This window comes from Phyllosticta citriasiana (genome assembly GCF_038021145.1).
Source record: "Phyllosticta citriasiana strain CBS 120426 chromosome Unknown IWZ02scaffold_2, whole genome shotgun sequence".
In the NCBI taxonomy this organism is placed as follows: domain Eukaryota; kingdom Fungi; phylum Ascomycota; class Dothideomycetes; order Botryosphaeriales; family Phyllostictaceae; genus Phyllosticta; species Phyllosticta citriasiana.
In genome coordinates, this window is record NW_027117279.1 from 1,539,269 (window position 1) to 1,558,070 (window position 18,802).

Genomic DNA, 18,802 nt, shown 5'->3' on the forward strand with positions numbered 1-18,802 from the left:
CGCGTCCCCTCCCTCCCGTCGCACGTCTGCGGCCCGCTGTCAGGAAATACTCGACCCTGAGGTGTCACACACGCCCTGGTTCAGGCACTAAGGTGCTGTAGCTACCCCGTGGGGTTTTTTGACTTTTCCATGTCGTCAAGTTCTTCAAGTCATGCTTTACGGTATTTACTCGTCAAAATCATTGCCCAGATGACTCCAACCCATGCTGATCTCCAGCTCCACCAAGTTCGTACCCCATGCTCATCATCGTCAACCGTCTGCATTATCGACCCGGCACGATCCTCTTCCATGTACATCTCCCAGAATGCTTCACAAGTGCTGTGTTCCGCCGTCTCCCTCTCACTTTTTACCGCCTGCTTTTGCCTTGGCACTCTTTCCCTTGGTCTCTTCCTGACTCGCCTTTTGCTCCATGGCCTTCATCCTCTCCTTGAATGCTCTCGGACTCTCCAACTCCTTCGAATTCTTCGTCTTGGTGAAGAACTGGGCTAGCTTCGATGATTTTCCAGACCACATGCCGACCTTGTTTGCTTTCGCATTTGCCTGTGCAGCCCGGTACTTGTGCTCAAACTCCCCAAACTCAGATCCTGTCTTGGCTTCGTACACCGTAGCCAGGCCGTTTTTGAGCATCTCGAGTCCAACATCTTTGCGGAATATGCCTCGGCGAACGAACACGGTTGCGACGACACGATCGTACTGGTCGCGGCGATATATGTACGCGCGGACTCGTCGGTCAAGAATATAGTCCTTTAGCCAATCGAAAGCTTCTTGGCCGTACGGTTGCGCCGGTCTGCCAAAATGCGCCAGTTCGGGAGCGTCGACACCTGCTATGCGAATGTGGATCTGTGCTCTTGTCAGGTTTGAATAGAGCATGCAGTTGCGGCAAGACGTACAGTATTCGCCTGCAATCCCTCTCTGCTGGTCGGAACCTTTCTCCACGGCAGCCAACCCCAGCCCGTCAGCCGACCGCCTGGTGTATGGAACAGGTGAAAGTTGTCTGCATCACCGACTCTGGTGACTTTGCCGAACAGGCTCTTGCGCCGGAAGTATTTTGGCTTGATGTAATCGACGCTCGGAATTCTCCTGACGTAGGATTTGTAGAATCGAATAACCAGGAGAGTAGTTGCGGTAGCCGCTACCGAGGTTGCGAGGTTGCGCGGCGTCAAGGCGGTTTCCCAGTCGATGGTGCCGTCGTCCCGTTTCAACCGGGGGAAGAAGAAACCCTCTTGGTCATCCTTTCTTGACCAAGGCCACCGCATGACTGCGGCGGAAGAAAAGGGAGGAGTTGTGTTGAAAGCGCCCCGCGCTGCGAGCAAGGAACGATCCAACGGCCTGGGGCGCGCGCTTAGACCAACGGAAGCCGAAGGCGGTGTGCGGGGGTCAGACACGGACGAACCGTTGCGCAGTGACGTATGGCAGACACGGGGGTTTGGATTGAAGGAAGGCTGGAAATTCTGTAAAAACTCGAATGGTTTTTTACGTTGGGTGCTGGTTACTGTGTCCAGATTATTCGGCGCGCGGCCTGACGTGTCCGTCCCATGACCAACGCGCTCACAACGCGTCCCCCTAAAGCAGACACGGCAGCACCCTGGCACGTTATGTCTCTCCAAGCGGCAGTTCTACACACAGGCTTGCTCACCCGCACACTAAAAGTTGACCTTGAAGGTACGTCCACTGGCCGTCTTTCTTTCCTTCTCCTCCGTCTCCGGCCTAGCTCTGCGCAAAACTTGGTTGGATTAGCGTCTGCACTTGCCCACCTCAGAGGAATTCCCTTACCTTGGAGGAAGTCTGCGGTGCGTCTCCTCATTCTCGAGTGGATGTAGGCCTTGGAAGCCTTGATGTGGTAGTGAAAATAGTCACGGAATGTCTGGATATGAGAAATGACCTCGTAGCGGCGTTGAACTGTCAGGTGTCTCGGGAACAAAACTGCTTTTGTCAGCACATAGGCGATATGCCTGTTTGTAACAACCCACCGAAAGTGATGTAACCGACATCGCCTGCCCTGGACTGTGCGACCTCTGGTTGGTCTTGGAGTTCCAACGGAGGATCATTCCTGAACAGGACTTGAGGAGCGTTCTGGATGGCTCTCCTCCGAGCATCAACAAACTCCTGGAGGAAGACCTTGCCAAAGATGCGATCCGTTTCCTCTTTGAAGACGGTGCTGAAAATGACCGTCACTCGATCGTGGCCAGCCTTGATGTAAATGGCTTCCTCCTCGCGGTAGTGGATTGCGCGCACTGCGCCTCCCTCACGGACACCCTGGGGTGCGGATTCCGACGTGTACTTGGACGCTTCCTCCTGTAGGGCCGCGAACTCATCGAATGCCTGCTCAAAGGGCGCAGCCATGGCGTTGCGCTTCAGGAGGGAGATCTTGCGGACCAGCTCATCGCGAGCCTCTACACGCCCCGATTAGTATCCAGTCTAGTGCCGCAGATAAGAGCTGCTACCTTGCTCCGCAGGCAAATTCTCTAGATCCACCTGCACCGAAAAGTCATAGCCTGATTCTGGTGCAACAATGTATTGACCGTATTCGCGCTCGAGCACCTGCTGCGCTCCGTACTTAAGGAGCTCCTGGAAGCATCGTACGGCTATCGAGACGACAATCTTGGTCTTGGACTCGGGGGTGGAAATATGGAAGGTGACGCCGTCAAAGTCGGAGACAATCTGGTCGATGGAGGCTGGGGGAGCTCCTCTGTGGTCTTGTTAGCTACTCCGGTCTCCGCGGGGGGCTGGCTCCTCGACCTGAGGGCAATGCAGGGGGAATCCGCACCCGGAGAGGCGGTCGTTCAACAGCGACTCAATGAGCACATTTTGATAGTCCAGGAGCAGCATTGTGGGCGACGCTGCAATGTTTAAGGCGCGGGTGGTGTTCTTGGGATGGTGATGAGGCAGCCGTATTGACGCAGCTGGAGACGGTGGTCCGCCCTATAGGTGCCAAGGACCGGGACGTGGGGCGGGCGGAAAGGCGGCGGGATCGCCCAAAAAGTCCGCTCGCTCTGAGCTTCGAAAAAGTTCAGACGACAGACGCGCCTCTGTCACCAACCCTTCGCAATGGTCAAATCATACGTGTACGTGTCCAAGTTTGACCTTCATACCGTCGCATACGCCCGACTAATCTGAATAGAAAGTATGAGCATTCTCACACCTTCGGCGTCGTAAATTCTGCCACTTCGAATGCTGTCTGGGTTCCTGATGTCGGCGCGAACCGCCTCACTGGTGCCGGCCATGCCTACGTGGGCGCGAACGAAGAAGTACTCTGCTGGAATGTGAAAAAAGGCGATCTCCTCAGTCGATGGCACGACCGTGCTTGCTCTGCTGAGGTTACTGCCATTGCGCAGAGCAAGACAGACCCCGATGTCTTTGCCGTTGGATATGCAGACGGCAGTATTAGGGTGTGGGACTCGAAAACTTCGTCCCTCTTGATCAGCTTCAATGGACACAAATCTGCCGTCACGCACTTGACCTTCGACGACTCTGGCGTGCGACTGGCCAGTGGCTCCAAGGACACCGACATCATTGTGTGGGATCTCGTTGGAGAAGTCGGTCTGTTCAAGCTCCGTGGACACAAGGATCAAATTACTGGTCTCCAATTTCTCCGTGTCAGCTCCGATGACAATGGCGACGAGGATGAGATGCCCACCGTCACAGATGACGGACCAGTCTTCCTCCTGTCTACGAGCAAGGACGCTTTGATCAAGATTTGGGATGTCACCTCCCAGCACTGCATCGAAACACACGTCGCCCAGACTAACGGAGAGTGCTGGGCTCTCGGTGTCTCTCCCGACCACAATGGATGTATCACGGCTGGAAACGATGGCGAGCTCAGGATCTGGGCGATTGACCAAGAAGGCCTTCGGACAGCCTCGAAGCACGTGGACGAAATTGCAGGTTCCAGATTCCTCATTGACCGGGGCACGTTGAATCGACAAGGCAAGGACCGGACACTCGGAATCCGTTTCCATCCTCGGCTGGACTATATTGCGATACACGGGTCGGAAAAGGCCGTCGAGTTGTGGAGAATAAGATCAGATGAGGAAGTTCAAAAGAGCCTGGCCAGGAAGAAGAAGAGGAGAAAGGAAAAGCTGAGGGAGAAGGGCGAAGATGTGGACATGGCCGACGCCGACGACATGGCGGGCGCGAGTGTGGCCGACAGTTTCACCCCGTATGTCATCGTCCGGACAGGAGGCAAGGTGCGGTCCGTGGAGTGGACTGGAAGGGGGTCGAAAGCATTGAAACTTCTCGTGGCCACCACGAACAATTTGCTTGAAGACTACACTATTCCAACCAAAGAAAAGACAAAGAAGGCATCAAAAGAGGAGCCGCCAGAGTACAGTCGTCAATATTCTGTGGACCTGCCTGGACACAGGACAGACGTTCGCGCCATGGCCCTGAGTTCTGATGACCGAATGTTGGCGTCGGCCTCAAGTGGCAGCCTTAAGATTTGGAACGTCAAGACTCAAACCTGCCTGCGCACCCTCGAGTGTGGATATGCGCTCTGTTGCGCTTTTCTCCCGGGCGACAAGATTGTCGTGGTCGGCACAAAGAGCGGGGAACTCGAGCTGTTCGACATTGCGTCGTCACAGCTTGTAGACACTGTTCAAGCGCACGACGGCGCGATATGGACCCTCGATCTTCATCCAGACGGCAAGTCAGTCGTGACCGGAAGCGCAGACAAGACGGCCAAGTTTTGGAATTTCGAGATTGTGCAGGAAGAGATTCCTGGCACAAAGCGCACGACTCCGAAGCTCAAGCTCGTCCACTCCCGTACCCTCAAAGTTAACGACGACATTCTGAGCCTCCGATTCTCTGCAGATTCTCGTCTCCTTGCTGTCGCGACGCTCGACAACACGGTTAAGGTCTTTTTTGTCGACTCGCTAAAACTATTCCTCAACCTCTACGGCCACAAGCTTCCCGTGCTCAACATGTCCATATCCTCGGATAGTAAGCTAATCGCGACATGTTCCGCCGACAAGAACATCCGTCTTTGGGGCCTCGACTTCGGCGACTGCCACAAGTCGTTCTTTGCACACCAAGATTCCATCATGCAAGTAGCCTTCATCCCGCATCCCATCTCGCGAGACGAAAGCCACTTCTTCTTCAGCGCATCCAAAGACCGCACCATCAAGACGTGGGACGGCGACAAATTTGAGCAGATCCAAAAGCTCGACGGACACCACGGCGAGATCTGGGCCATGGTCGTCAGTCGCACGGGCGATTTCTTCGTCACCGCATCGCACGACAAGAGCGTCCGGGTGTGGATTCAAAGCGACGAGCCCATATTCCTCGAGGAGGAGCGCGAGCGCGAGCTGGAAGAGCTGTACGAATCGACGCTGGCGACGTCACTTGACGCCGACGGCGAGGCGACGGGCGAAGACGGCGAAAAGGACGAAGTGGGCGCGGCAACCAAGCAAACAATTGCGACGCTGACGGCGGGTGAACGTATCATTGAGGCGCTGGAGCTGGGTCTGGCGGACCTAGAGGTCGTCGGCGAGTGGAAGGCCAAACGCGCAGCCAACCCGTCGGTCAACCTCGCCCCGCCGCAGCGTGATCCGCTGTACATGGCACTGGGCGGCATCAGCGCCGAGCAGCACGTCCTCAACACCGTGGCCAAGATCCCCGCTGCTCAGCTGCACGATGCCCTGCTCGTGCTGCCGTTTTCGACGCTCCCGGGCCTGTTCCGCTTCATCAACATTTGGGTCCGGAGGCAGTGGAATGTCCCCCTCGTTTGCCGAGTCCTCTTTTTCATGCTGCGTACGCATCAGCGTCAGATTGTGGCGAGCAAGGAGTTGAAGACGATGCTTGAGGGCATGCGTGAGGATCTGAGGACCACGCTTGGCGGCTTGAAGGACATGATGGGTTTCAACGCGGCGGCGGTCAAGTTTGTCGGACTGAAGGCGGATGGCTCAAAGGTGGCTAGGTTGGAGGATGTGGAGGAGAAGGTGGCGGACAAGGGGCGCAAGAAGAGGGCATTTGTTGATGTTGCGTGAAAATAATTTTGTCAAAAAGGGAAGCACAGCAAATAGGCGTTCTACTTTCAATCAAGAATCGAGATTCAAGATGGAAAGATCAAGACTATTTTCACTCAAAGCAAAACGACAGCAGTATATCTGGGCCATGTTTTTCCGGAAATCAACACGACATTCAGTCCAGTCTCTGGTCGCTATAATAGAGGGAGAGATAAGCAAGCCTCCACCGTCTCTCTTGTTCCAAACATTCCCTCCATCCATCTCAGTGCGCCGCCGTAGTGTTTCGACTGCTTCCGTCTCAAGGCCCGGGACTGCAAGAGGCGCATGAATTAAATGGCACACAAGTGCCGAGACGAACCTTGCAATCTGTTGCATCTGATATCTGAAATCAGGCGGATACCGCTTGTTGCGATGCGGAGACGGGCGATAATCTTTCGGCTATTCACACGGACGCCTAACAGAGTAAGTCTGCGCAGGTTGATACAAAACAAGCCATGTCGCGTTGGTGCGCAATGTGGGCGCGGAGAAAGGATTCGAGTCGAATTTCCTGGAGCGCAAGCAAATCATAAGATCTTGCACGGAAAAGAAATTAAGATTAAGTCATTCGCTATCGACGGTTGGGTCGTCAGATTCGAAAGTCTAAGACCAAGGCCAAAAACAAAAAACCTCCAAAACGCACACGAAATCTTCAAACATACAACGCAGCGTCATCACTTCCTCGAGGTCTCTGGTCCGATTCTTCGCCGCCCGGTCTCTTGACGTCCGAGTGCTTCGCGGGATCAAAGACGTAGATGGGGAATTCCAAGAAAACGGTCCTCTTCAAAATCGTGGGCATCTTTTCGTAGAGCGTCGGCGGGAACGGGAACAGAATGCTCGTGCGGTTGAGCCAGCGCGAGTACTCTTCCCAGCGCGTGCCCTTTTCGTACCGCTTCTTGGCCCCTGGCCGCTCTTGCAGCGTCAATCCAGATACAAACATGAGCAACGTTGTCAGGAAAATGGGGCCCAAGATGGAGGCGTAGAGGGCCGCGCGAGCGCCGCCGTGGACGTAGCCGTTTGCGGCAGGAGCAACGGCAATGGTGAATATGGAAAACTGGATCAAGATTTCGCCAAAGTAATTAGGGTGGCGGGAGTAGTGGAAGAGGCCAACGCTGCAGATGGAGCCGTCGCTTCCGTGGCGGGACCTGAAACGGTACTTTTGGACGTCGGAGACGGACTCGCAAAAGAAGCCAATGGCGTAGAGAATGACGCCGGCGATATCGCAGCCAGTGCCAAATTTGGGCTGCGGATACGCCGTCACCTTGGGCGAGTTGAGGATCGTGACAGGGAACGAGACGGTCCACACCCAGCTGTAAATGGTCAGACGGGAGTTTTTGAAGGATTTGATAGATGTTCGCTTACAGCATTTGGAAAATCCAGAAGCCGAGGAAAGGAAAGAACTTGTCGCGCTTGTCGTCGAAGCGATCGTCTTTGCCGGTCTTCAAGATCCGGAAGAGCAAAAAGCCTGAGAGACGCGCTCCCCAGAGCATGATGAAGATGGAGGCCACAATTTGGCGGGCATTGTCGCGATCTCCGCCGAAAGCGAGAGTGATGATGGCAAGGACTACGAAATTTGTACCGCCGGCGAAGTCGGTCAGCTTATCGAATTTGAAGGTAAATGCTATTGAGAAGAAGAAGAGCTGGTAGGCGACGGTGATGAGGAAGGTGATTGCCAAGTAGTAGTCGTCGAGAACGTGGACGGGACCGGCCATGACGGTAGGTTGATCTTTGGGGTGGGTATGTTGACTAGCAATGCCTGTCGGGCATATTTTAAGGGTCTGGACGACGTGAACACAACAATAAGGACCGAATGGTTGTGAAGAGTCAGCGACGAATGGTGGTGTCAAGAAGGAAGAGAAGCACGACGACAGGATGCTGTCGAGGGATGGGCCAAGGCTCGCTTGGCTTGGATATGCTCTGGGGATCGCGGTCCATCGATCGGCTTGCCGATGCATCAACGGCCCGGCTGGTCTGTGCGAGCCGACTACCTCTACTTTTTTTGAACACACTTGGACACTCAACGCGCGACACTTTGGCGACTCTTTGATTCTTCTTGCGGGTCATTCCATCTCATTGCTTAAAGTTGCGCCAATGTCCAGCATCAATCTTCGCTACCGCCCGGCACTCTGCGCCTGCAGTAGCCTCACACCGCGCTGAAACCCGTCTCGACCTCAGACCGCAACTCGTGACGCTCCATGTCACGTCTTCGGGTGAAAAGAACTTGTCGAGACTGTGATGCGACCGCTGCCTGGGAATTTGATCATACGCCATTGGTTCCCCGCCATGACAAACTTAAATCCTCTACCGAACTCATGGACCCTAAACAATCCACGACCTGGGTGGCTGGAGTTGTCGTACGAGGCTGCCGGATTTTTGCGTTCATGGACGGTACATGATAAAGGCCCTGATAACTCCATTACCATGCTTGGCAGTTGTCTGATGTTCTCGGCGCTCTGGATTCTTTAAGAGGCGGGCGTTTCTCTCCGTGCCGGATTGGCAGCGTTTCTTGAACAGCTGTCGTGCTGCTAGCCTTCCTTTTGACACCCATCACCAGCTGGCCTGAGTATCGACCAGGTTTATTTGGATACCCATTGCACACAGTCCGCGCCAACATGACGCGGCTCTGCGTACAAATAAGTCTATTTACATTAGCAGTCCTAGCAATGCTCCTCTCCAAGGTGAGTATCAAGTCTTCCAAGTTGTGAAAACACGCTGACGAGTTCTAGATTTCAGCAGATCTAGCTCACCCGAGACGTGGGTCTAATATCGTCCGAAGAACAGCAAATGGAAGAGGCCCGTATTTAATAAGAGCGAATACCAATGCCACAGTGTGAGAATCATCAAGATTCTGGTTCACCATGGACATCTCGTCTGATCTTTCTCCAGTACTCCAGCGGCACAACCGGTCGCCGCGGCCAAAAACTTTACTGTGACGCAGGTGGTGACCCAACAGGTGAACCACTCTTCGGACCGTTGAAATTGCTGAATTCCTTACACCACGTAGTTGACGACGACCAACATTCAAATGATGACTATGACGGTAAGTAGACTCCTCGTGATGTGTTGAGCTATTGTTGATTCGTGCTCCAAGATCACCGTGACAAAAAATCCTCCACCACCTCCACCAGCACCGACGACCGACCCTGCGGCCGCACCACCACCACAACAAGGCCAAGGTCAAGGCCAAGGACAGGGACAAGGCGCGCCACAACCACCCGCTCAACCACCTGCCAATGTAAGCGCGGCTTCTGTCAGCGCCGCCTCTACTGCTCCCCCTCCACCACCAGCGCAACAGCAAGGAGGTGGAAACGGGGAAAAGCCACCGCCGAACCAGCAGCAACCTCCGCCGCCAGCAGCTCAACAACCACCTCCACCACCTCCTGCCTCAGCGGCCTCCGTCACAGCCGCTCAAGCACCGTCGCCTGCCGCGGCACAGCCGAACCCTACCGCCTCGCCTTCTGCGGCGGCAGCCCTCCCGCTCGACATAGACCCGGCCAACTTGGTCAGTGTGCTGACATTTGGTCTGGGCAGGAGAGGAGCCGTGCCGGAACCGACGGGATAGGCGTGAGCGCTTCGGGACGGGCGCAGAAGACTCCTAATTCTGATATCGACTCTGATTCTCGATTGTACGTACTTCTAGCGACGTTGTTTGGCTCTCATGATGACGAGTAGCATTGAAGGCGAGGTTCGTGTATTTACTTGGCCTTGTTTTCTCACCCGGATTTCTGATCTTTCTGTCTGTTTATCCAATGATCTACTCGGGCGTTGGAAGGGAACAGGCACGTGGTGCTGATTAGAGGTTTGATTCAGTCGACAGGCGGATTTCAGAGTCCGTTGGATTGGGTTACTCCTAACAGGCTATCAGACGCTACGCAGAGCGTGGTCACCGCAATGGATAATTTCTACTACACTGCCTCTTCTCATGACCTCCAATCATAGGCCATTTCCTACCAACTTGCCCGTCATGAGCTTTCCTAGATTGGCTTCACATGTTGAACAAGTCTAGGAGCTTATTCACATGCTATTGTTGTCAGCACGTAGGTCTTGACTCCATTCTCGCATCTGGACGTTTGACAGCTCGCGGCACCACCCGTCCATCACGCTCATGAACGCCCACGAACTTCCTCCTCTTGACTGCTAGCAGGACCACAGCCCCGATCATCGCCCACGGAGTTTTTCAGCGTGTCTCGTGGCGGAATGAGTTGCAGCGCACCGAGCTTCCGAGCATGTCCATCGCATATAAAATCCTACGCCGACCTCCTCTTCACAGCTTCAACCGCACCAGCTCGAGATTTCTGGAGAGCCACATCGACAACGTCGGACATTCCCTCTTTAGAGACACACTGGTGCGCGGGAGGGCTTGCTTTTCTTCTGCTTTTCATCTACTTTTCATTCTAGAGTTGGAGCGGCCGGGGCTGCTGCATTTCTGATGTCATGATGAAGGAGGTCAGCTTGTGCGATGATCATGAATGAAACCTTGTTTGTTCTGTAAAGATGTCTCTGAGAAGTGCGAGACTGTTCTAGACTGCCATGGAACTAAAGATCAAGCCCAACTTTCTCAGGAGTCTGGCGGAATCGTCCCTCAGTATCCATCGGCCGTCGCTGGGCAGCAAATTTTTGGAATACACTGTTCTGCGGTTCCATGTCTCTCTTTCGAATTCAGCAAAATGGATATAATTTCCCGTCAACTATTCTACTTGCCAACCTTTAACAACACACTTTTGGATACACAGTGGGCGCAGAAGAAACGGATACTCTCTAGATGCAGCTACAGCGGTGAATGAGTGCTCCTTAGGTGCGACTGGCGGAACGGACGAGCTCCCTGAGCGCAAGCAGGATGTGATAGCGGAAGAGGGCTCCTTAGGCGCGACTGTTGTAGCAAATGAACGCTCCTTCGACGCGTCCATGGCCGAAGATGTTTTCATTTTCGAGGCCTAATGTAGTTGGCACATTCCTACTGAAAGAATGACTTATTTCTTTAGTTCTACTCTTCACTCACGATTGCGGACTCGGCCTTGGCCCAGGAAGTCTTGCTTTCCGGGTTGGTTGGAAAGACAGCAATAAATCGAAGCAGCTATATCTACCACCACTTCGAACTTGTGTCGCAAGTCAAAATCACCGAGTCGTAGCGCCTCCCGGCATGAGTACAGAACCCGGAAACGCATGCCGTAAGCCGCGTCGAGTAGTCGGTACTTCAGAGGTTCTCGAGATGCAAGAAACGCGGCGACCGACACGCTAAAGATGAATGAAAATCTCCCGGAAGGCTTTCAAAAAATAACGAAAACCAGCAACAGCGCAACTGCAAAAGCAGCAGTCGTCAAATTCACGATGATTTGCCAGAATTTTCCCTCCTCCTTGTAAAAAATTCAACAAGGTTGGTTGGTCCACCTACAAGAAAAGCAAATAGCTGACTGACTGCGCGCACGTTGCCAGCGCCCAAATCCCCCCTAGAATCAAGCACACCCACACAGCAGATCGCGTGCAGGGAAGCTGAGAAAGAGAAAAAAAAAAAAAAAAAAAAAACTCGCAGCTGGCTGGCCGGCTCCCCTGCCCATCCGTCCATCCATCCATCCATCCGCCAATGACGATGGCCAGGCGTTTTTTGCTGGGATGTGATTTGCTCGCGTGGAGTCGGAATCAGACTCGAGTTAGACAAACGGAAATGCGTTGTCGAGGCAGGACCAGTCAGTACCAGGAGTCGGAGTCGGAGTCAGAGTACGTACATGAACACGAAAGAAACCACCACGACACCTGGCAGAGAAAAAGGCGCCGCAGTGTAACTTGTAAGGAGAAAGGCGTCTACCACCGCTGTTATTAGGCCTGCGGAGCAGAGTAGAGCAGCGCTAGTTACCAGGGCATGTCATGTCATGTCATGGCATGCGGTGCGGTGCGGTGCGGTGCGGAAAGAGGGGCCGAAACCCGCAACCCGCAACGTAAAAGTCCCATAGAAGTTGCAGTAACTACACACGTAACGTGGAGCTGAAGGAAGGATACAGTAGACAGGGCTCTCGCCTGGTCCTGGCTGGTCTTACATAGGTACATACATGCATGCGTACTGCACAGGCACATTCAAGGTATAGGTACAGGTACAGGTACATAAACACATACACATAAACATGGGCATGCGTGCAAACCGAACGAATATGGGGGCCGGGCGGGTAAGCCAGCGACGACCCCCGCCGCCGGGGCAACGACGACAATGATGGTGACGATGACGTCGGTCTGTCTGTCTATCTGTCTGTCTGATTGTCGTGCTGTCTGTCAGCCGAGAACCCGGCGCGCATGCATGCATGCGTGGTCCAGCTGGGTCAGTCAGGGGAGGGGCGCCTTTGGCAGTGCTTGTCAGGAACGTCAGTCAGGGGGAGCGGGAAAAGCATTTGACGGGAAGGGTGGTGGGTACGTTCGTGACAGAGGGGAAGTGGATGGATGACGGGCGACGGACGTCGAACGAGGGAATCGGAAGCCGGGGGATCATGCTCCTCAGTCAGTGGCTATGCCATGTGTATGTGTGTACGCGTGTGCCGTCGGGCTGGCGACGTTGTACTGAATGGAGCAAGTAGTCGGATAAGCACATGGAGGTAGGTACGTAGTTTGGCGCCGCAAGAAAGACGACGGCGTAACGTATAGTCAAAGTCTTAGGCTGCTGCTGCTGCTGCTGCCGCCATCGCCCGTCAAATCTGACAACCGTCTGCCAAAGTCCACTCGAATCCCATCTCAACCATCTGACCTTTTTCTCGACTGGCTGAGCCAAAAGCGGGACGGGAGTGTACGACAAGATCCCTCCCACCCGCGCGTGTGGTCAGTCAGTCAGGAACAGCGCACCAGCTAGTCACCAACCTGCCATCCGCCGATTAAAGTTGGCGCTAATCGGCTTAGTGTCTAACCTTAGCACGACGTACCTACGGCACACCCACGCTCGTTCGCAACGACAAAAGGGTGTTTGAAAAGAGATTGCTCTTCGCAAAACCAATCAAGACTTGAGAGCATCAGGATCTTTCATATTCGAGCGCCGCCATTCGGAAGCGAAGAGCGTTGGGTGGGTGCGCAAGCCCAGTGGACAGTGTTTAGGATAGCATCACTCTTCTCCTACCCGCTCTGCCGCACCACCACAACCGCATCTGGCGGCGCCACTTCCAAACGTGGAAGCCGTTAATCAAAGCCGAACATCAATGGCTTGCTCCACGATCGTTTCTACCTGCTGTGGTCTCATCGCATCGTGTCTCGTCTCAAACACGACGACTCAGGATGCCCGCCATCTTTCTTGAACGCGTCGTGGTCGCTGTTCCTGTCTGCCCGTCGGGTTGTCGCGTGTCAGGAGCGAGGGTTCTGCGTCGAGGGAAGGGTTGGCTTTGCTCGAGGGTCCTTGAGTGCAAGTGCGCCTAAGATGGGTACTTTTGGTGAACATTCGCAGACAATAGTTTAGGGACGCAGGTGTTGTTACTACAACGATGTCCAAGCAAACTAGGGACCCAACAGTTGAAACAACAACCTTGGACGAGTAGGCTTTATACCTCCTTCACCAAGCCCAGCAGCAGCACACACCAACCCAACCCAACCAACGGTCCAGACCATCCATCCAGAGCATCGCCAAGTCGGCACCAGCCGCCCTGGTGATCACCACGACTATCACTACTGGCGACGAACGGTACGTACCGTCCAAACGCACATCAATAGAGCGAATACGACGCACCACAGTGCCAGAACCATAGACCACGAAGATCACAACGGCAGACTTGCGGATGGGCGCAAGACGGTAGGTAAATCATCCTCCCGCCGCCGCCGCCGCCGTCTAGATTCTGGGCTCGACATTTGATGGACGGATCCGCGGGCGCTGTAGCCCGCGCTCATCGGCTTGCGTTTTTTGGGCGACGATCCGGGAGCGACCACGGATGGCACGTACGTAGCGAGCGAGCGAGCGAGCTCTGGACCCTGAAAGGAGCAACGAGAAGGGTAGCGAGTGGGTTGTGCACGTTTCGTAAATGTAGTAGTCTGTGACACACGAGAGACTGCTCCGCAGTGCTCAAGTCCGATCACTGCCAGCAAGCAAGCAGTAAGAGTTGCGCCCAACAAGACAAGATGGCAGGTCGTGCGCAAGCTGAGCTCTGCGCAACGACGAGCGGCAAGATCGGGGCAAAGGGCACTCATTGTTTACGGCGAGGGTTTCCAAGCATGCGCACAAGCTGTCGTCCGCGAGTTTGATTTGATGGGAGGGAGGCGAGCGAAACGTGGGTTGGGGACGCGGGGAATGCTAGAGGGAGAGCGACCTTCAACGAACCACCGTCGACGACACACCTCCACCTTGCGTTGAACACTCTCATTCCGCCACATGTGCTTCTCTCCGCCACGACGGCGGCCAAGATTGCTTGTATGCACAAGCTTGCAGTCCCAAGAATTCAAGAGAGCCAACGCTGTTGGATTCGAGAATTTTAACAGCAAATGGCCATGTGTGGGCACTGGGACGTAGCAGCTTGCACGAGTTACACAAGTGCTGTACAGCGAGCGAGTCGCCCGCTCGGAAATGCAACGGCAGGGATCGGCGATGCAGCAGTGGAATGCGATGCAGGTTTTCAGCCTTTTCTTCTTGTTCCCGTGTGTGGACTCGACGTGCAGCACAGCACCGTCTGATTCAGCCAAAGCCGTTGCCAAAGCGGGCAGGCGCTGGTTCTCTTTGGGCGCCGCTATGACTCGGGAGAGCGACGGTTGACCCGCAATACGCGTCCCAGAGAGGCATGCCTCACCGCGCCAGCCGGTTCGTCTCTTCTGCCACGCTGCACGCAGCCTTGTCCGAGCCAATCGGCATCCGTGCCTTGGGAGGGCCTCGATACGAGTCGCAAGCCTGCGCCTGCAGCTGGCAGGCCAAAATCATAAGTTCGTTTTTTTTTTTTTTTTTTCTCCCCCTCTCTCACCCCCCAGCCGCAAGCCCTGGCCGCTTTTCCCCTTTACCCCCCCGACCGGGAAAAGCTTTGATGAGCTTTTATTGCTGGGCCACCAGCAGGAATTTGTCAATTGGACGTGCTAACGGGATCAGCGCGTGGGCAAGACATGGAGCGCCCGGGGGGGTGGAGACAGCCATGGTGTGTTTATCAAAACACATCTAACCAATACGTCGGATCAGTCCGAACAATGAGCGCGAGCAAGCACGCACGGAGCACTTTATCGACCTTGTTGGAGCCTGGCGTGAGGGGCTGCTCACATGCCGGACGTGCTGGCACGTCGTCGCCTAGCAAGCCAAGGTTCGCTCGCGCCGACAGGCGTCGAACAAGACGAGGCGTTGTGAAGTTTGTTTTGGCTGCACGTTTGTTGTTTTGGATGGTCGTGTCCGGCAAGGCACGCCTCGTCCTGCCCCTGTCTCTCCACAGCCATCCATGCGAGAAATTTCGAGTACCATTCCCGGGCATGAGCCATTGGAAGGGGAAAATCCATTGTTTCTGCTTTGGGACACAAACGGGCAGGGTATTGCGTAGTGCGTCACACGGGCATCGATTTCTTTTTGAGTCTTCTTCCATTTTGTTGTCCCTTTGCCCTCAGCAACCACCGCCAACTGCGATGACATACTTGGGCGGCTATTCTATTTCCATGAGGCTGGCCGAATCACGACATTCTGGGGACAGCAGGCCTCGTCGTGTTTCTGAGATTTGTTCTCGAAGAAGCGCAGACGTGGATGGAGCAAAGCCATCCCTGTGACCAGTAGAGGCAGCGTGATGGAAAAGAAATTCCTGGTGGCGGCCTGACAGAGGGTGAGCACGAGGGTATCATGAGGCGAAGAGGTAGTGGCGTCATTTCCCTGCAGACGACGACGCGTCCTGGCGACGGTGGTGGCAGCGGCTTGTCCAAGTGCGGTCCCTGGACTGGGGCGGGCGGGATGGCGGCGCGGGCGGCGGAACAACAAGCAACGAGATAGGGTAAAAGAATCTGATAGACGGGCAAAGGAGGATTGGGCGGGCCGCCGCGGCAGCACCGAGCGCATGGTTACAACAGCACAGGACAGGTATGTAGACACCCTGCGTGGCCAGTGGCAGCTCGTGCAGCGGCGGCGTGCAGGCGGAGGAGGGTGGGTGGGCGAGTCGTGGGAGCAAACGGGCCGGTCGGTCATGGCATGGCTAGTGGAAGGAATTGACAGAGGTGCAGCCGCCAACCAGCCAGCCAGCCAGGCTCGCAGATGAACTTTGGGCGCAAGCACCTTCCGGAACTGGCGGACTGTGGGCTCTCGGTGTGCCGCATCCAGCAAGCAGCATGAGGGCAGCGCGGCGGGAGATCGGTGAGCTCCTCGTGGCGCTGGCATGGGCCAGATTGGCGAAACTGGGATGACTGCCGTGGTTTTTTCCTGGACAGAGGAGGGAGAGGGGAGAGAACCATCAAGGTGAAGGCGTTGGCGGCGGAGGCGGCAGGTGGAACCAGGAGAACATTTTGATCCTATTGGCCTGGGTAGACTGCTGCATCATCCATCGGGCGAGCGGCGGCCCACCGCGTCAATGGCTCCAGTGAGCAAAGAGCATGGCGCGAGGGCCAAACGGTTGGTGGTGCTGAGGACGTGATGGTGGTGGAGGAGGAGGAGGAGGAGGAGGAAAAAAAGAGGCACGACCGCAACGCACCGGGCAGCGGCTACTGCTAGGCTAGCAGGGCCCTGGGCGTGTCTCCACTCGCCCACCCGGCTGCATGCATGCCGCTTGACCTGCCTGCGGATGGCGGTGGGCGCATTGGTGGAGCTGGGGATGGGGCATGACTCGGGACGCGGCGCCGAGCAAAGCAGAACTGGCAGAGTGGTTACCAATGTGGAAGAAGAGGGGACAGAGTCAGAGGGTGAGAGGTAGGTGGTTTGTTTGAGCCTCGCGCGGGTGCGGTATGGTAGTACATGTTGCAGCAGTGCGTGACTGCTCACTGCAGGGACCGCAGGGATGAGGAGTGTTGTTTTCCCAAAGGCGACTCCTACAGCAGAGAAAAGTGGTCGAGTTTGTGGGTGGCGATCGTCAAGCCTCGCGCGCAATCGGAGTCGTGGTTTGGGACATGGAGGTCTGAGGTTTGAATCTGTGACGACATGTCGCTTTGGCAGTTCTCAGTACAGGTAGCGCCGAGGGTAAGCTTCCGGCAGCTCGCCCGCGCGCCCGGCGCATGTGGCGTCATGGTGCAGGAGGGCTTGGCCGCTAATGACGAACATGGCGACCATGGGCCGTCAGCAACAGTCTCAGGGTTCCAGTTCGTCTATGCTCGGGCGGCCATGGGGAGGAGGGGGCATTTCTCCCGCTCTCTCTCTCTCTCGCTCTCTTCCTCTCTCTCTCTCTCTCTCTCTGTCGCTCTCGAGTTGCAACCTCACACCGCCATGGCCAGTGCAGCATCGTGGGCAGGAAATTAGGCATCCTGGACGGTGGACCTTGGCATTCCAGGGCTGGGCGCACGGGCGGTCGTATACTGTACCTTGACCCCTGCTCTCAAGCTAAGAGATTGAGATTAAACGGCTCGTGACCACAACCGGGGGCGACGACTCCATGATCAAACGCTGAGCTGAGGGGCCAGGCAGGGGAGGGACGGGACCCAGATTCCCAAGTCCCAACGGCAGAGGCAGTCGACGCATAGGTAGGGCCGAGAGATGGATGTTGCTGGCTGGCTGTCAACAGTCAACGACGGGTGATAGTGGTGGTGGTGGTGGTGGTGGTCTAAAGACGCCGGCCGGACATTTGTTCCACTCACACTTCACAGACGACGGGGTAGCTAGCCGCTATGCTCGAAGCGGGTCTGCCGACGGGACTGTCATTGGCTGGCAGAAATTGGTCCATTCATTCATTCATTCATTCATTCATTCTTTCTTTCTTTCTTTTATTCATTCATTCATTCATTGTCAGTCTGCCATCTCAGACTCTGACGAGACTACTGTCCGTCTTCAGAACTGCCCGGCTGTGTAGGTGGTACGGTAGCTATCAGTGACAGAATAACATGAATGGCAATGCCTGCCGACTGTCCTTGCTGCACTGGATGATGTGCCCCACGACGACGGCGCGGGCAAGGAGACCTGACATGGACAGGCCCCCTCCCTTCGGCTGCCGTGCGCGCGCACAGACCAAGGCGCCAGCAGGGTCCCCGCAGCGCCGACTGCGGTGGCTTCTCTGGCACTGGCACTGGCACTGGCTCTGGCTCTGGCACTGGCACTGGCTCTGGCTCTGGCTCTCGCTCTGGCTCTGGCTCCCTCTGGCTTTGGCACTGGCTTCCTTTGGCTCCTGTCCTGTGGTGTTTTCCCTGCCCGCCGCGCTCGCTTGTGCTCGGTCCCTACCATGTATGTCATCAGCGACCTGCGACGACGTAAGAAATATGCTGCTGCAGCTGCTCCAAACTACCTACCTACCTACCTACCCACCATCCAAACCCTCTCCTCTCCTCTATTCTCCTCTCCCCTCCTCGACCTGCTCCTCGCCAAAAAACTGCTCGCCTGCCAGCTTATTATTCTCCATTCTCCTCATCCACTCCTGCTCCCGCTCTTCCCCCCCCCCCCCCCCCCCCCCCCTTTCCTCTCCATACCACTCACTACCTGGCTGCCGCCGCCGCCGCCGCCCTCGATCTGCGCTCGACTTGCCCTCTGCGTCTACCTACAAAACCACCGTCCGTCTACCACCAACCGCCGCTCGGCCTTGTCTTCGACCCTCACTACTCTCTTTGTCTCCCCGACGCGCATTCCCCACATTCAGGGCCTCGTCCTGAAACCTTGTCCAATCTCCAACGTCGTCATACCCGTCGCGCCGCCAGCCCTGAGCTTACCCAAACGCGCGGTTGCGTCCGCCGTCCACTTGCCCCAGGATCCCGCTCCACCGCACCGC

The 18,802-nt window shown here is 55.7% G+C and overlaps 6 protein-coding genes across 6 annotated transcripts; 3 read left to right on the forward strand and 3 right to left on the reverse strand.

Annotated features, from left to right (window-relative positions):
• Positions 1-215: 215 nt before the first annotated feature.
• IWZ02DRAFT_134678 (uncharacterized protein) lies at positions 216-1,528 on the reverse strand. The gene is made up of 2 exons (XM_066761665.1): positions 891-1,528; positions 216-840 (listed from the first exon to the last, which is right to left on the reverse strand). Exons 1-2 carry the CDS (start codon positions 1,254-1,256, stop codon positions 340-342), a joined length of 867 nt encoding a protein of 288 aa, XP_066626263.1. The 5' UTR covers positions 1,257-1,528; the 3' UTR covers positions 216-339.
• On the reverse strand, positions 1,450-2,934 carry IWZ02DRAFT_134638 (Arp2/3 complex, 34 kd subunit p34-Arc-domain-containing protein). Its single transcript, XM_066761663.1, has 5 exons — positions 2,768-2,934; positions 2,445-2,689; positions 1,971-2,393; positions 1,774-1,923; positions 1,450-1,723 (listed from the first exon to the last, which is right to left on the reverse strand). Exons 1-5 carry the CDS (start codon positions 2,827-2,829, stop codon positions 1,644-1,646), a joined length of 960 nt encoding a protein of 319 aa, XP_066626264.1. The 5' UTR covers positions 2,830-2,934; the 3' UTR covers positions 1,450-1,643.
• An 82-nt stretch (positions 2,935-3,016) lies between these two features.
• On the forward strand, positions 3,017-6,187 carry IWZ02DRAFT_413791 (WD40-repeat-containing domain protein). Its single transcript, XM_066765752.1, has 2 exons — positions 3,017-3,065; positions 3,122-6,187. The coding sequence occupies exons 1-2, from the start codon at positions 3,049-3,051 to the stop codon at positions 5,982-5,984; spliced, it is 2,880 nt and encodes a 959-aa protein (XP_066626265.1). The 5' UTR covers positions 3,017-3,048; the 3' UTR covers positions 5,985-6,187.
• A 349-nt stretch (positions 6,188-6,536) lies between these two features.
• Positions 6,537-7,882, reverse strand: IWZ02DRAFT_479247 (uncharacterized protein). The gene is made up of 2 exons (XM_066769085.1): positions 7,362-7,882; positions 6,537-7,309 (listed from the first exon to the last, which is right to left on the reverse strand). The coding sequence occupies exons 1-2, from the start codon at positions 7,709-7,711 to the stop codon at positions 6,652-6,654; spliced, it is 1,008 nt and encodes a 335-aa protein (XP_066626266.1). The 5' UTR covers positions 7,712-7,882; the 3' UTR covers positions 6,537-6,651.
• Positions 7,883-8,518: 636 nt separating this feature from the next.
• IWZ02DRAFT_511737 (uncharacterized protein) lies at positions 8,519-9,894 on the forward strand (the record flags this gene model as incomplete). The annotated part of the gene is made up of 5 exons (XM_066770543.1): positions 8,519-8,677; positions 8,726-8,829; positions 8,886-8,952; positions 9,004-9,039; positions 9,091-9,894. Coding segments are annotated over 5 exons (837 nt in total), but the record flags the coding sequence as incomplete, so codon positions are not given.
• A 4,542-nt stretch (positions 9,895-14,436) lies between these two features.
• Positions 14,437-15,886, forward strand: IWZ02DRAFT_134829 (uncharacterized protein). Its single transcript, XM_066761666.1, has 2 exons — positions 14,437-14,867; positions 15,040-15,886. The coding sequence occupies exons 1-2, from the start codon at positions 14,729-14,731 to the stop codon at positions 15,681-15,683; spliced, it is 783 nt and encodes a 260-aa protein (XP_066626268.1). The 5' UTR covers positions 14,437-14,728; the 3' UTR covers positions 15,684-15,886.
• The last annotated feature ends 2,916 nt before the right edge of the window (positions 15,887-18,802 follow it).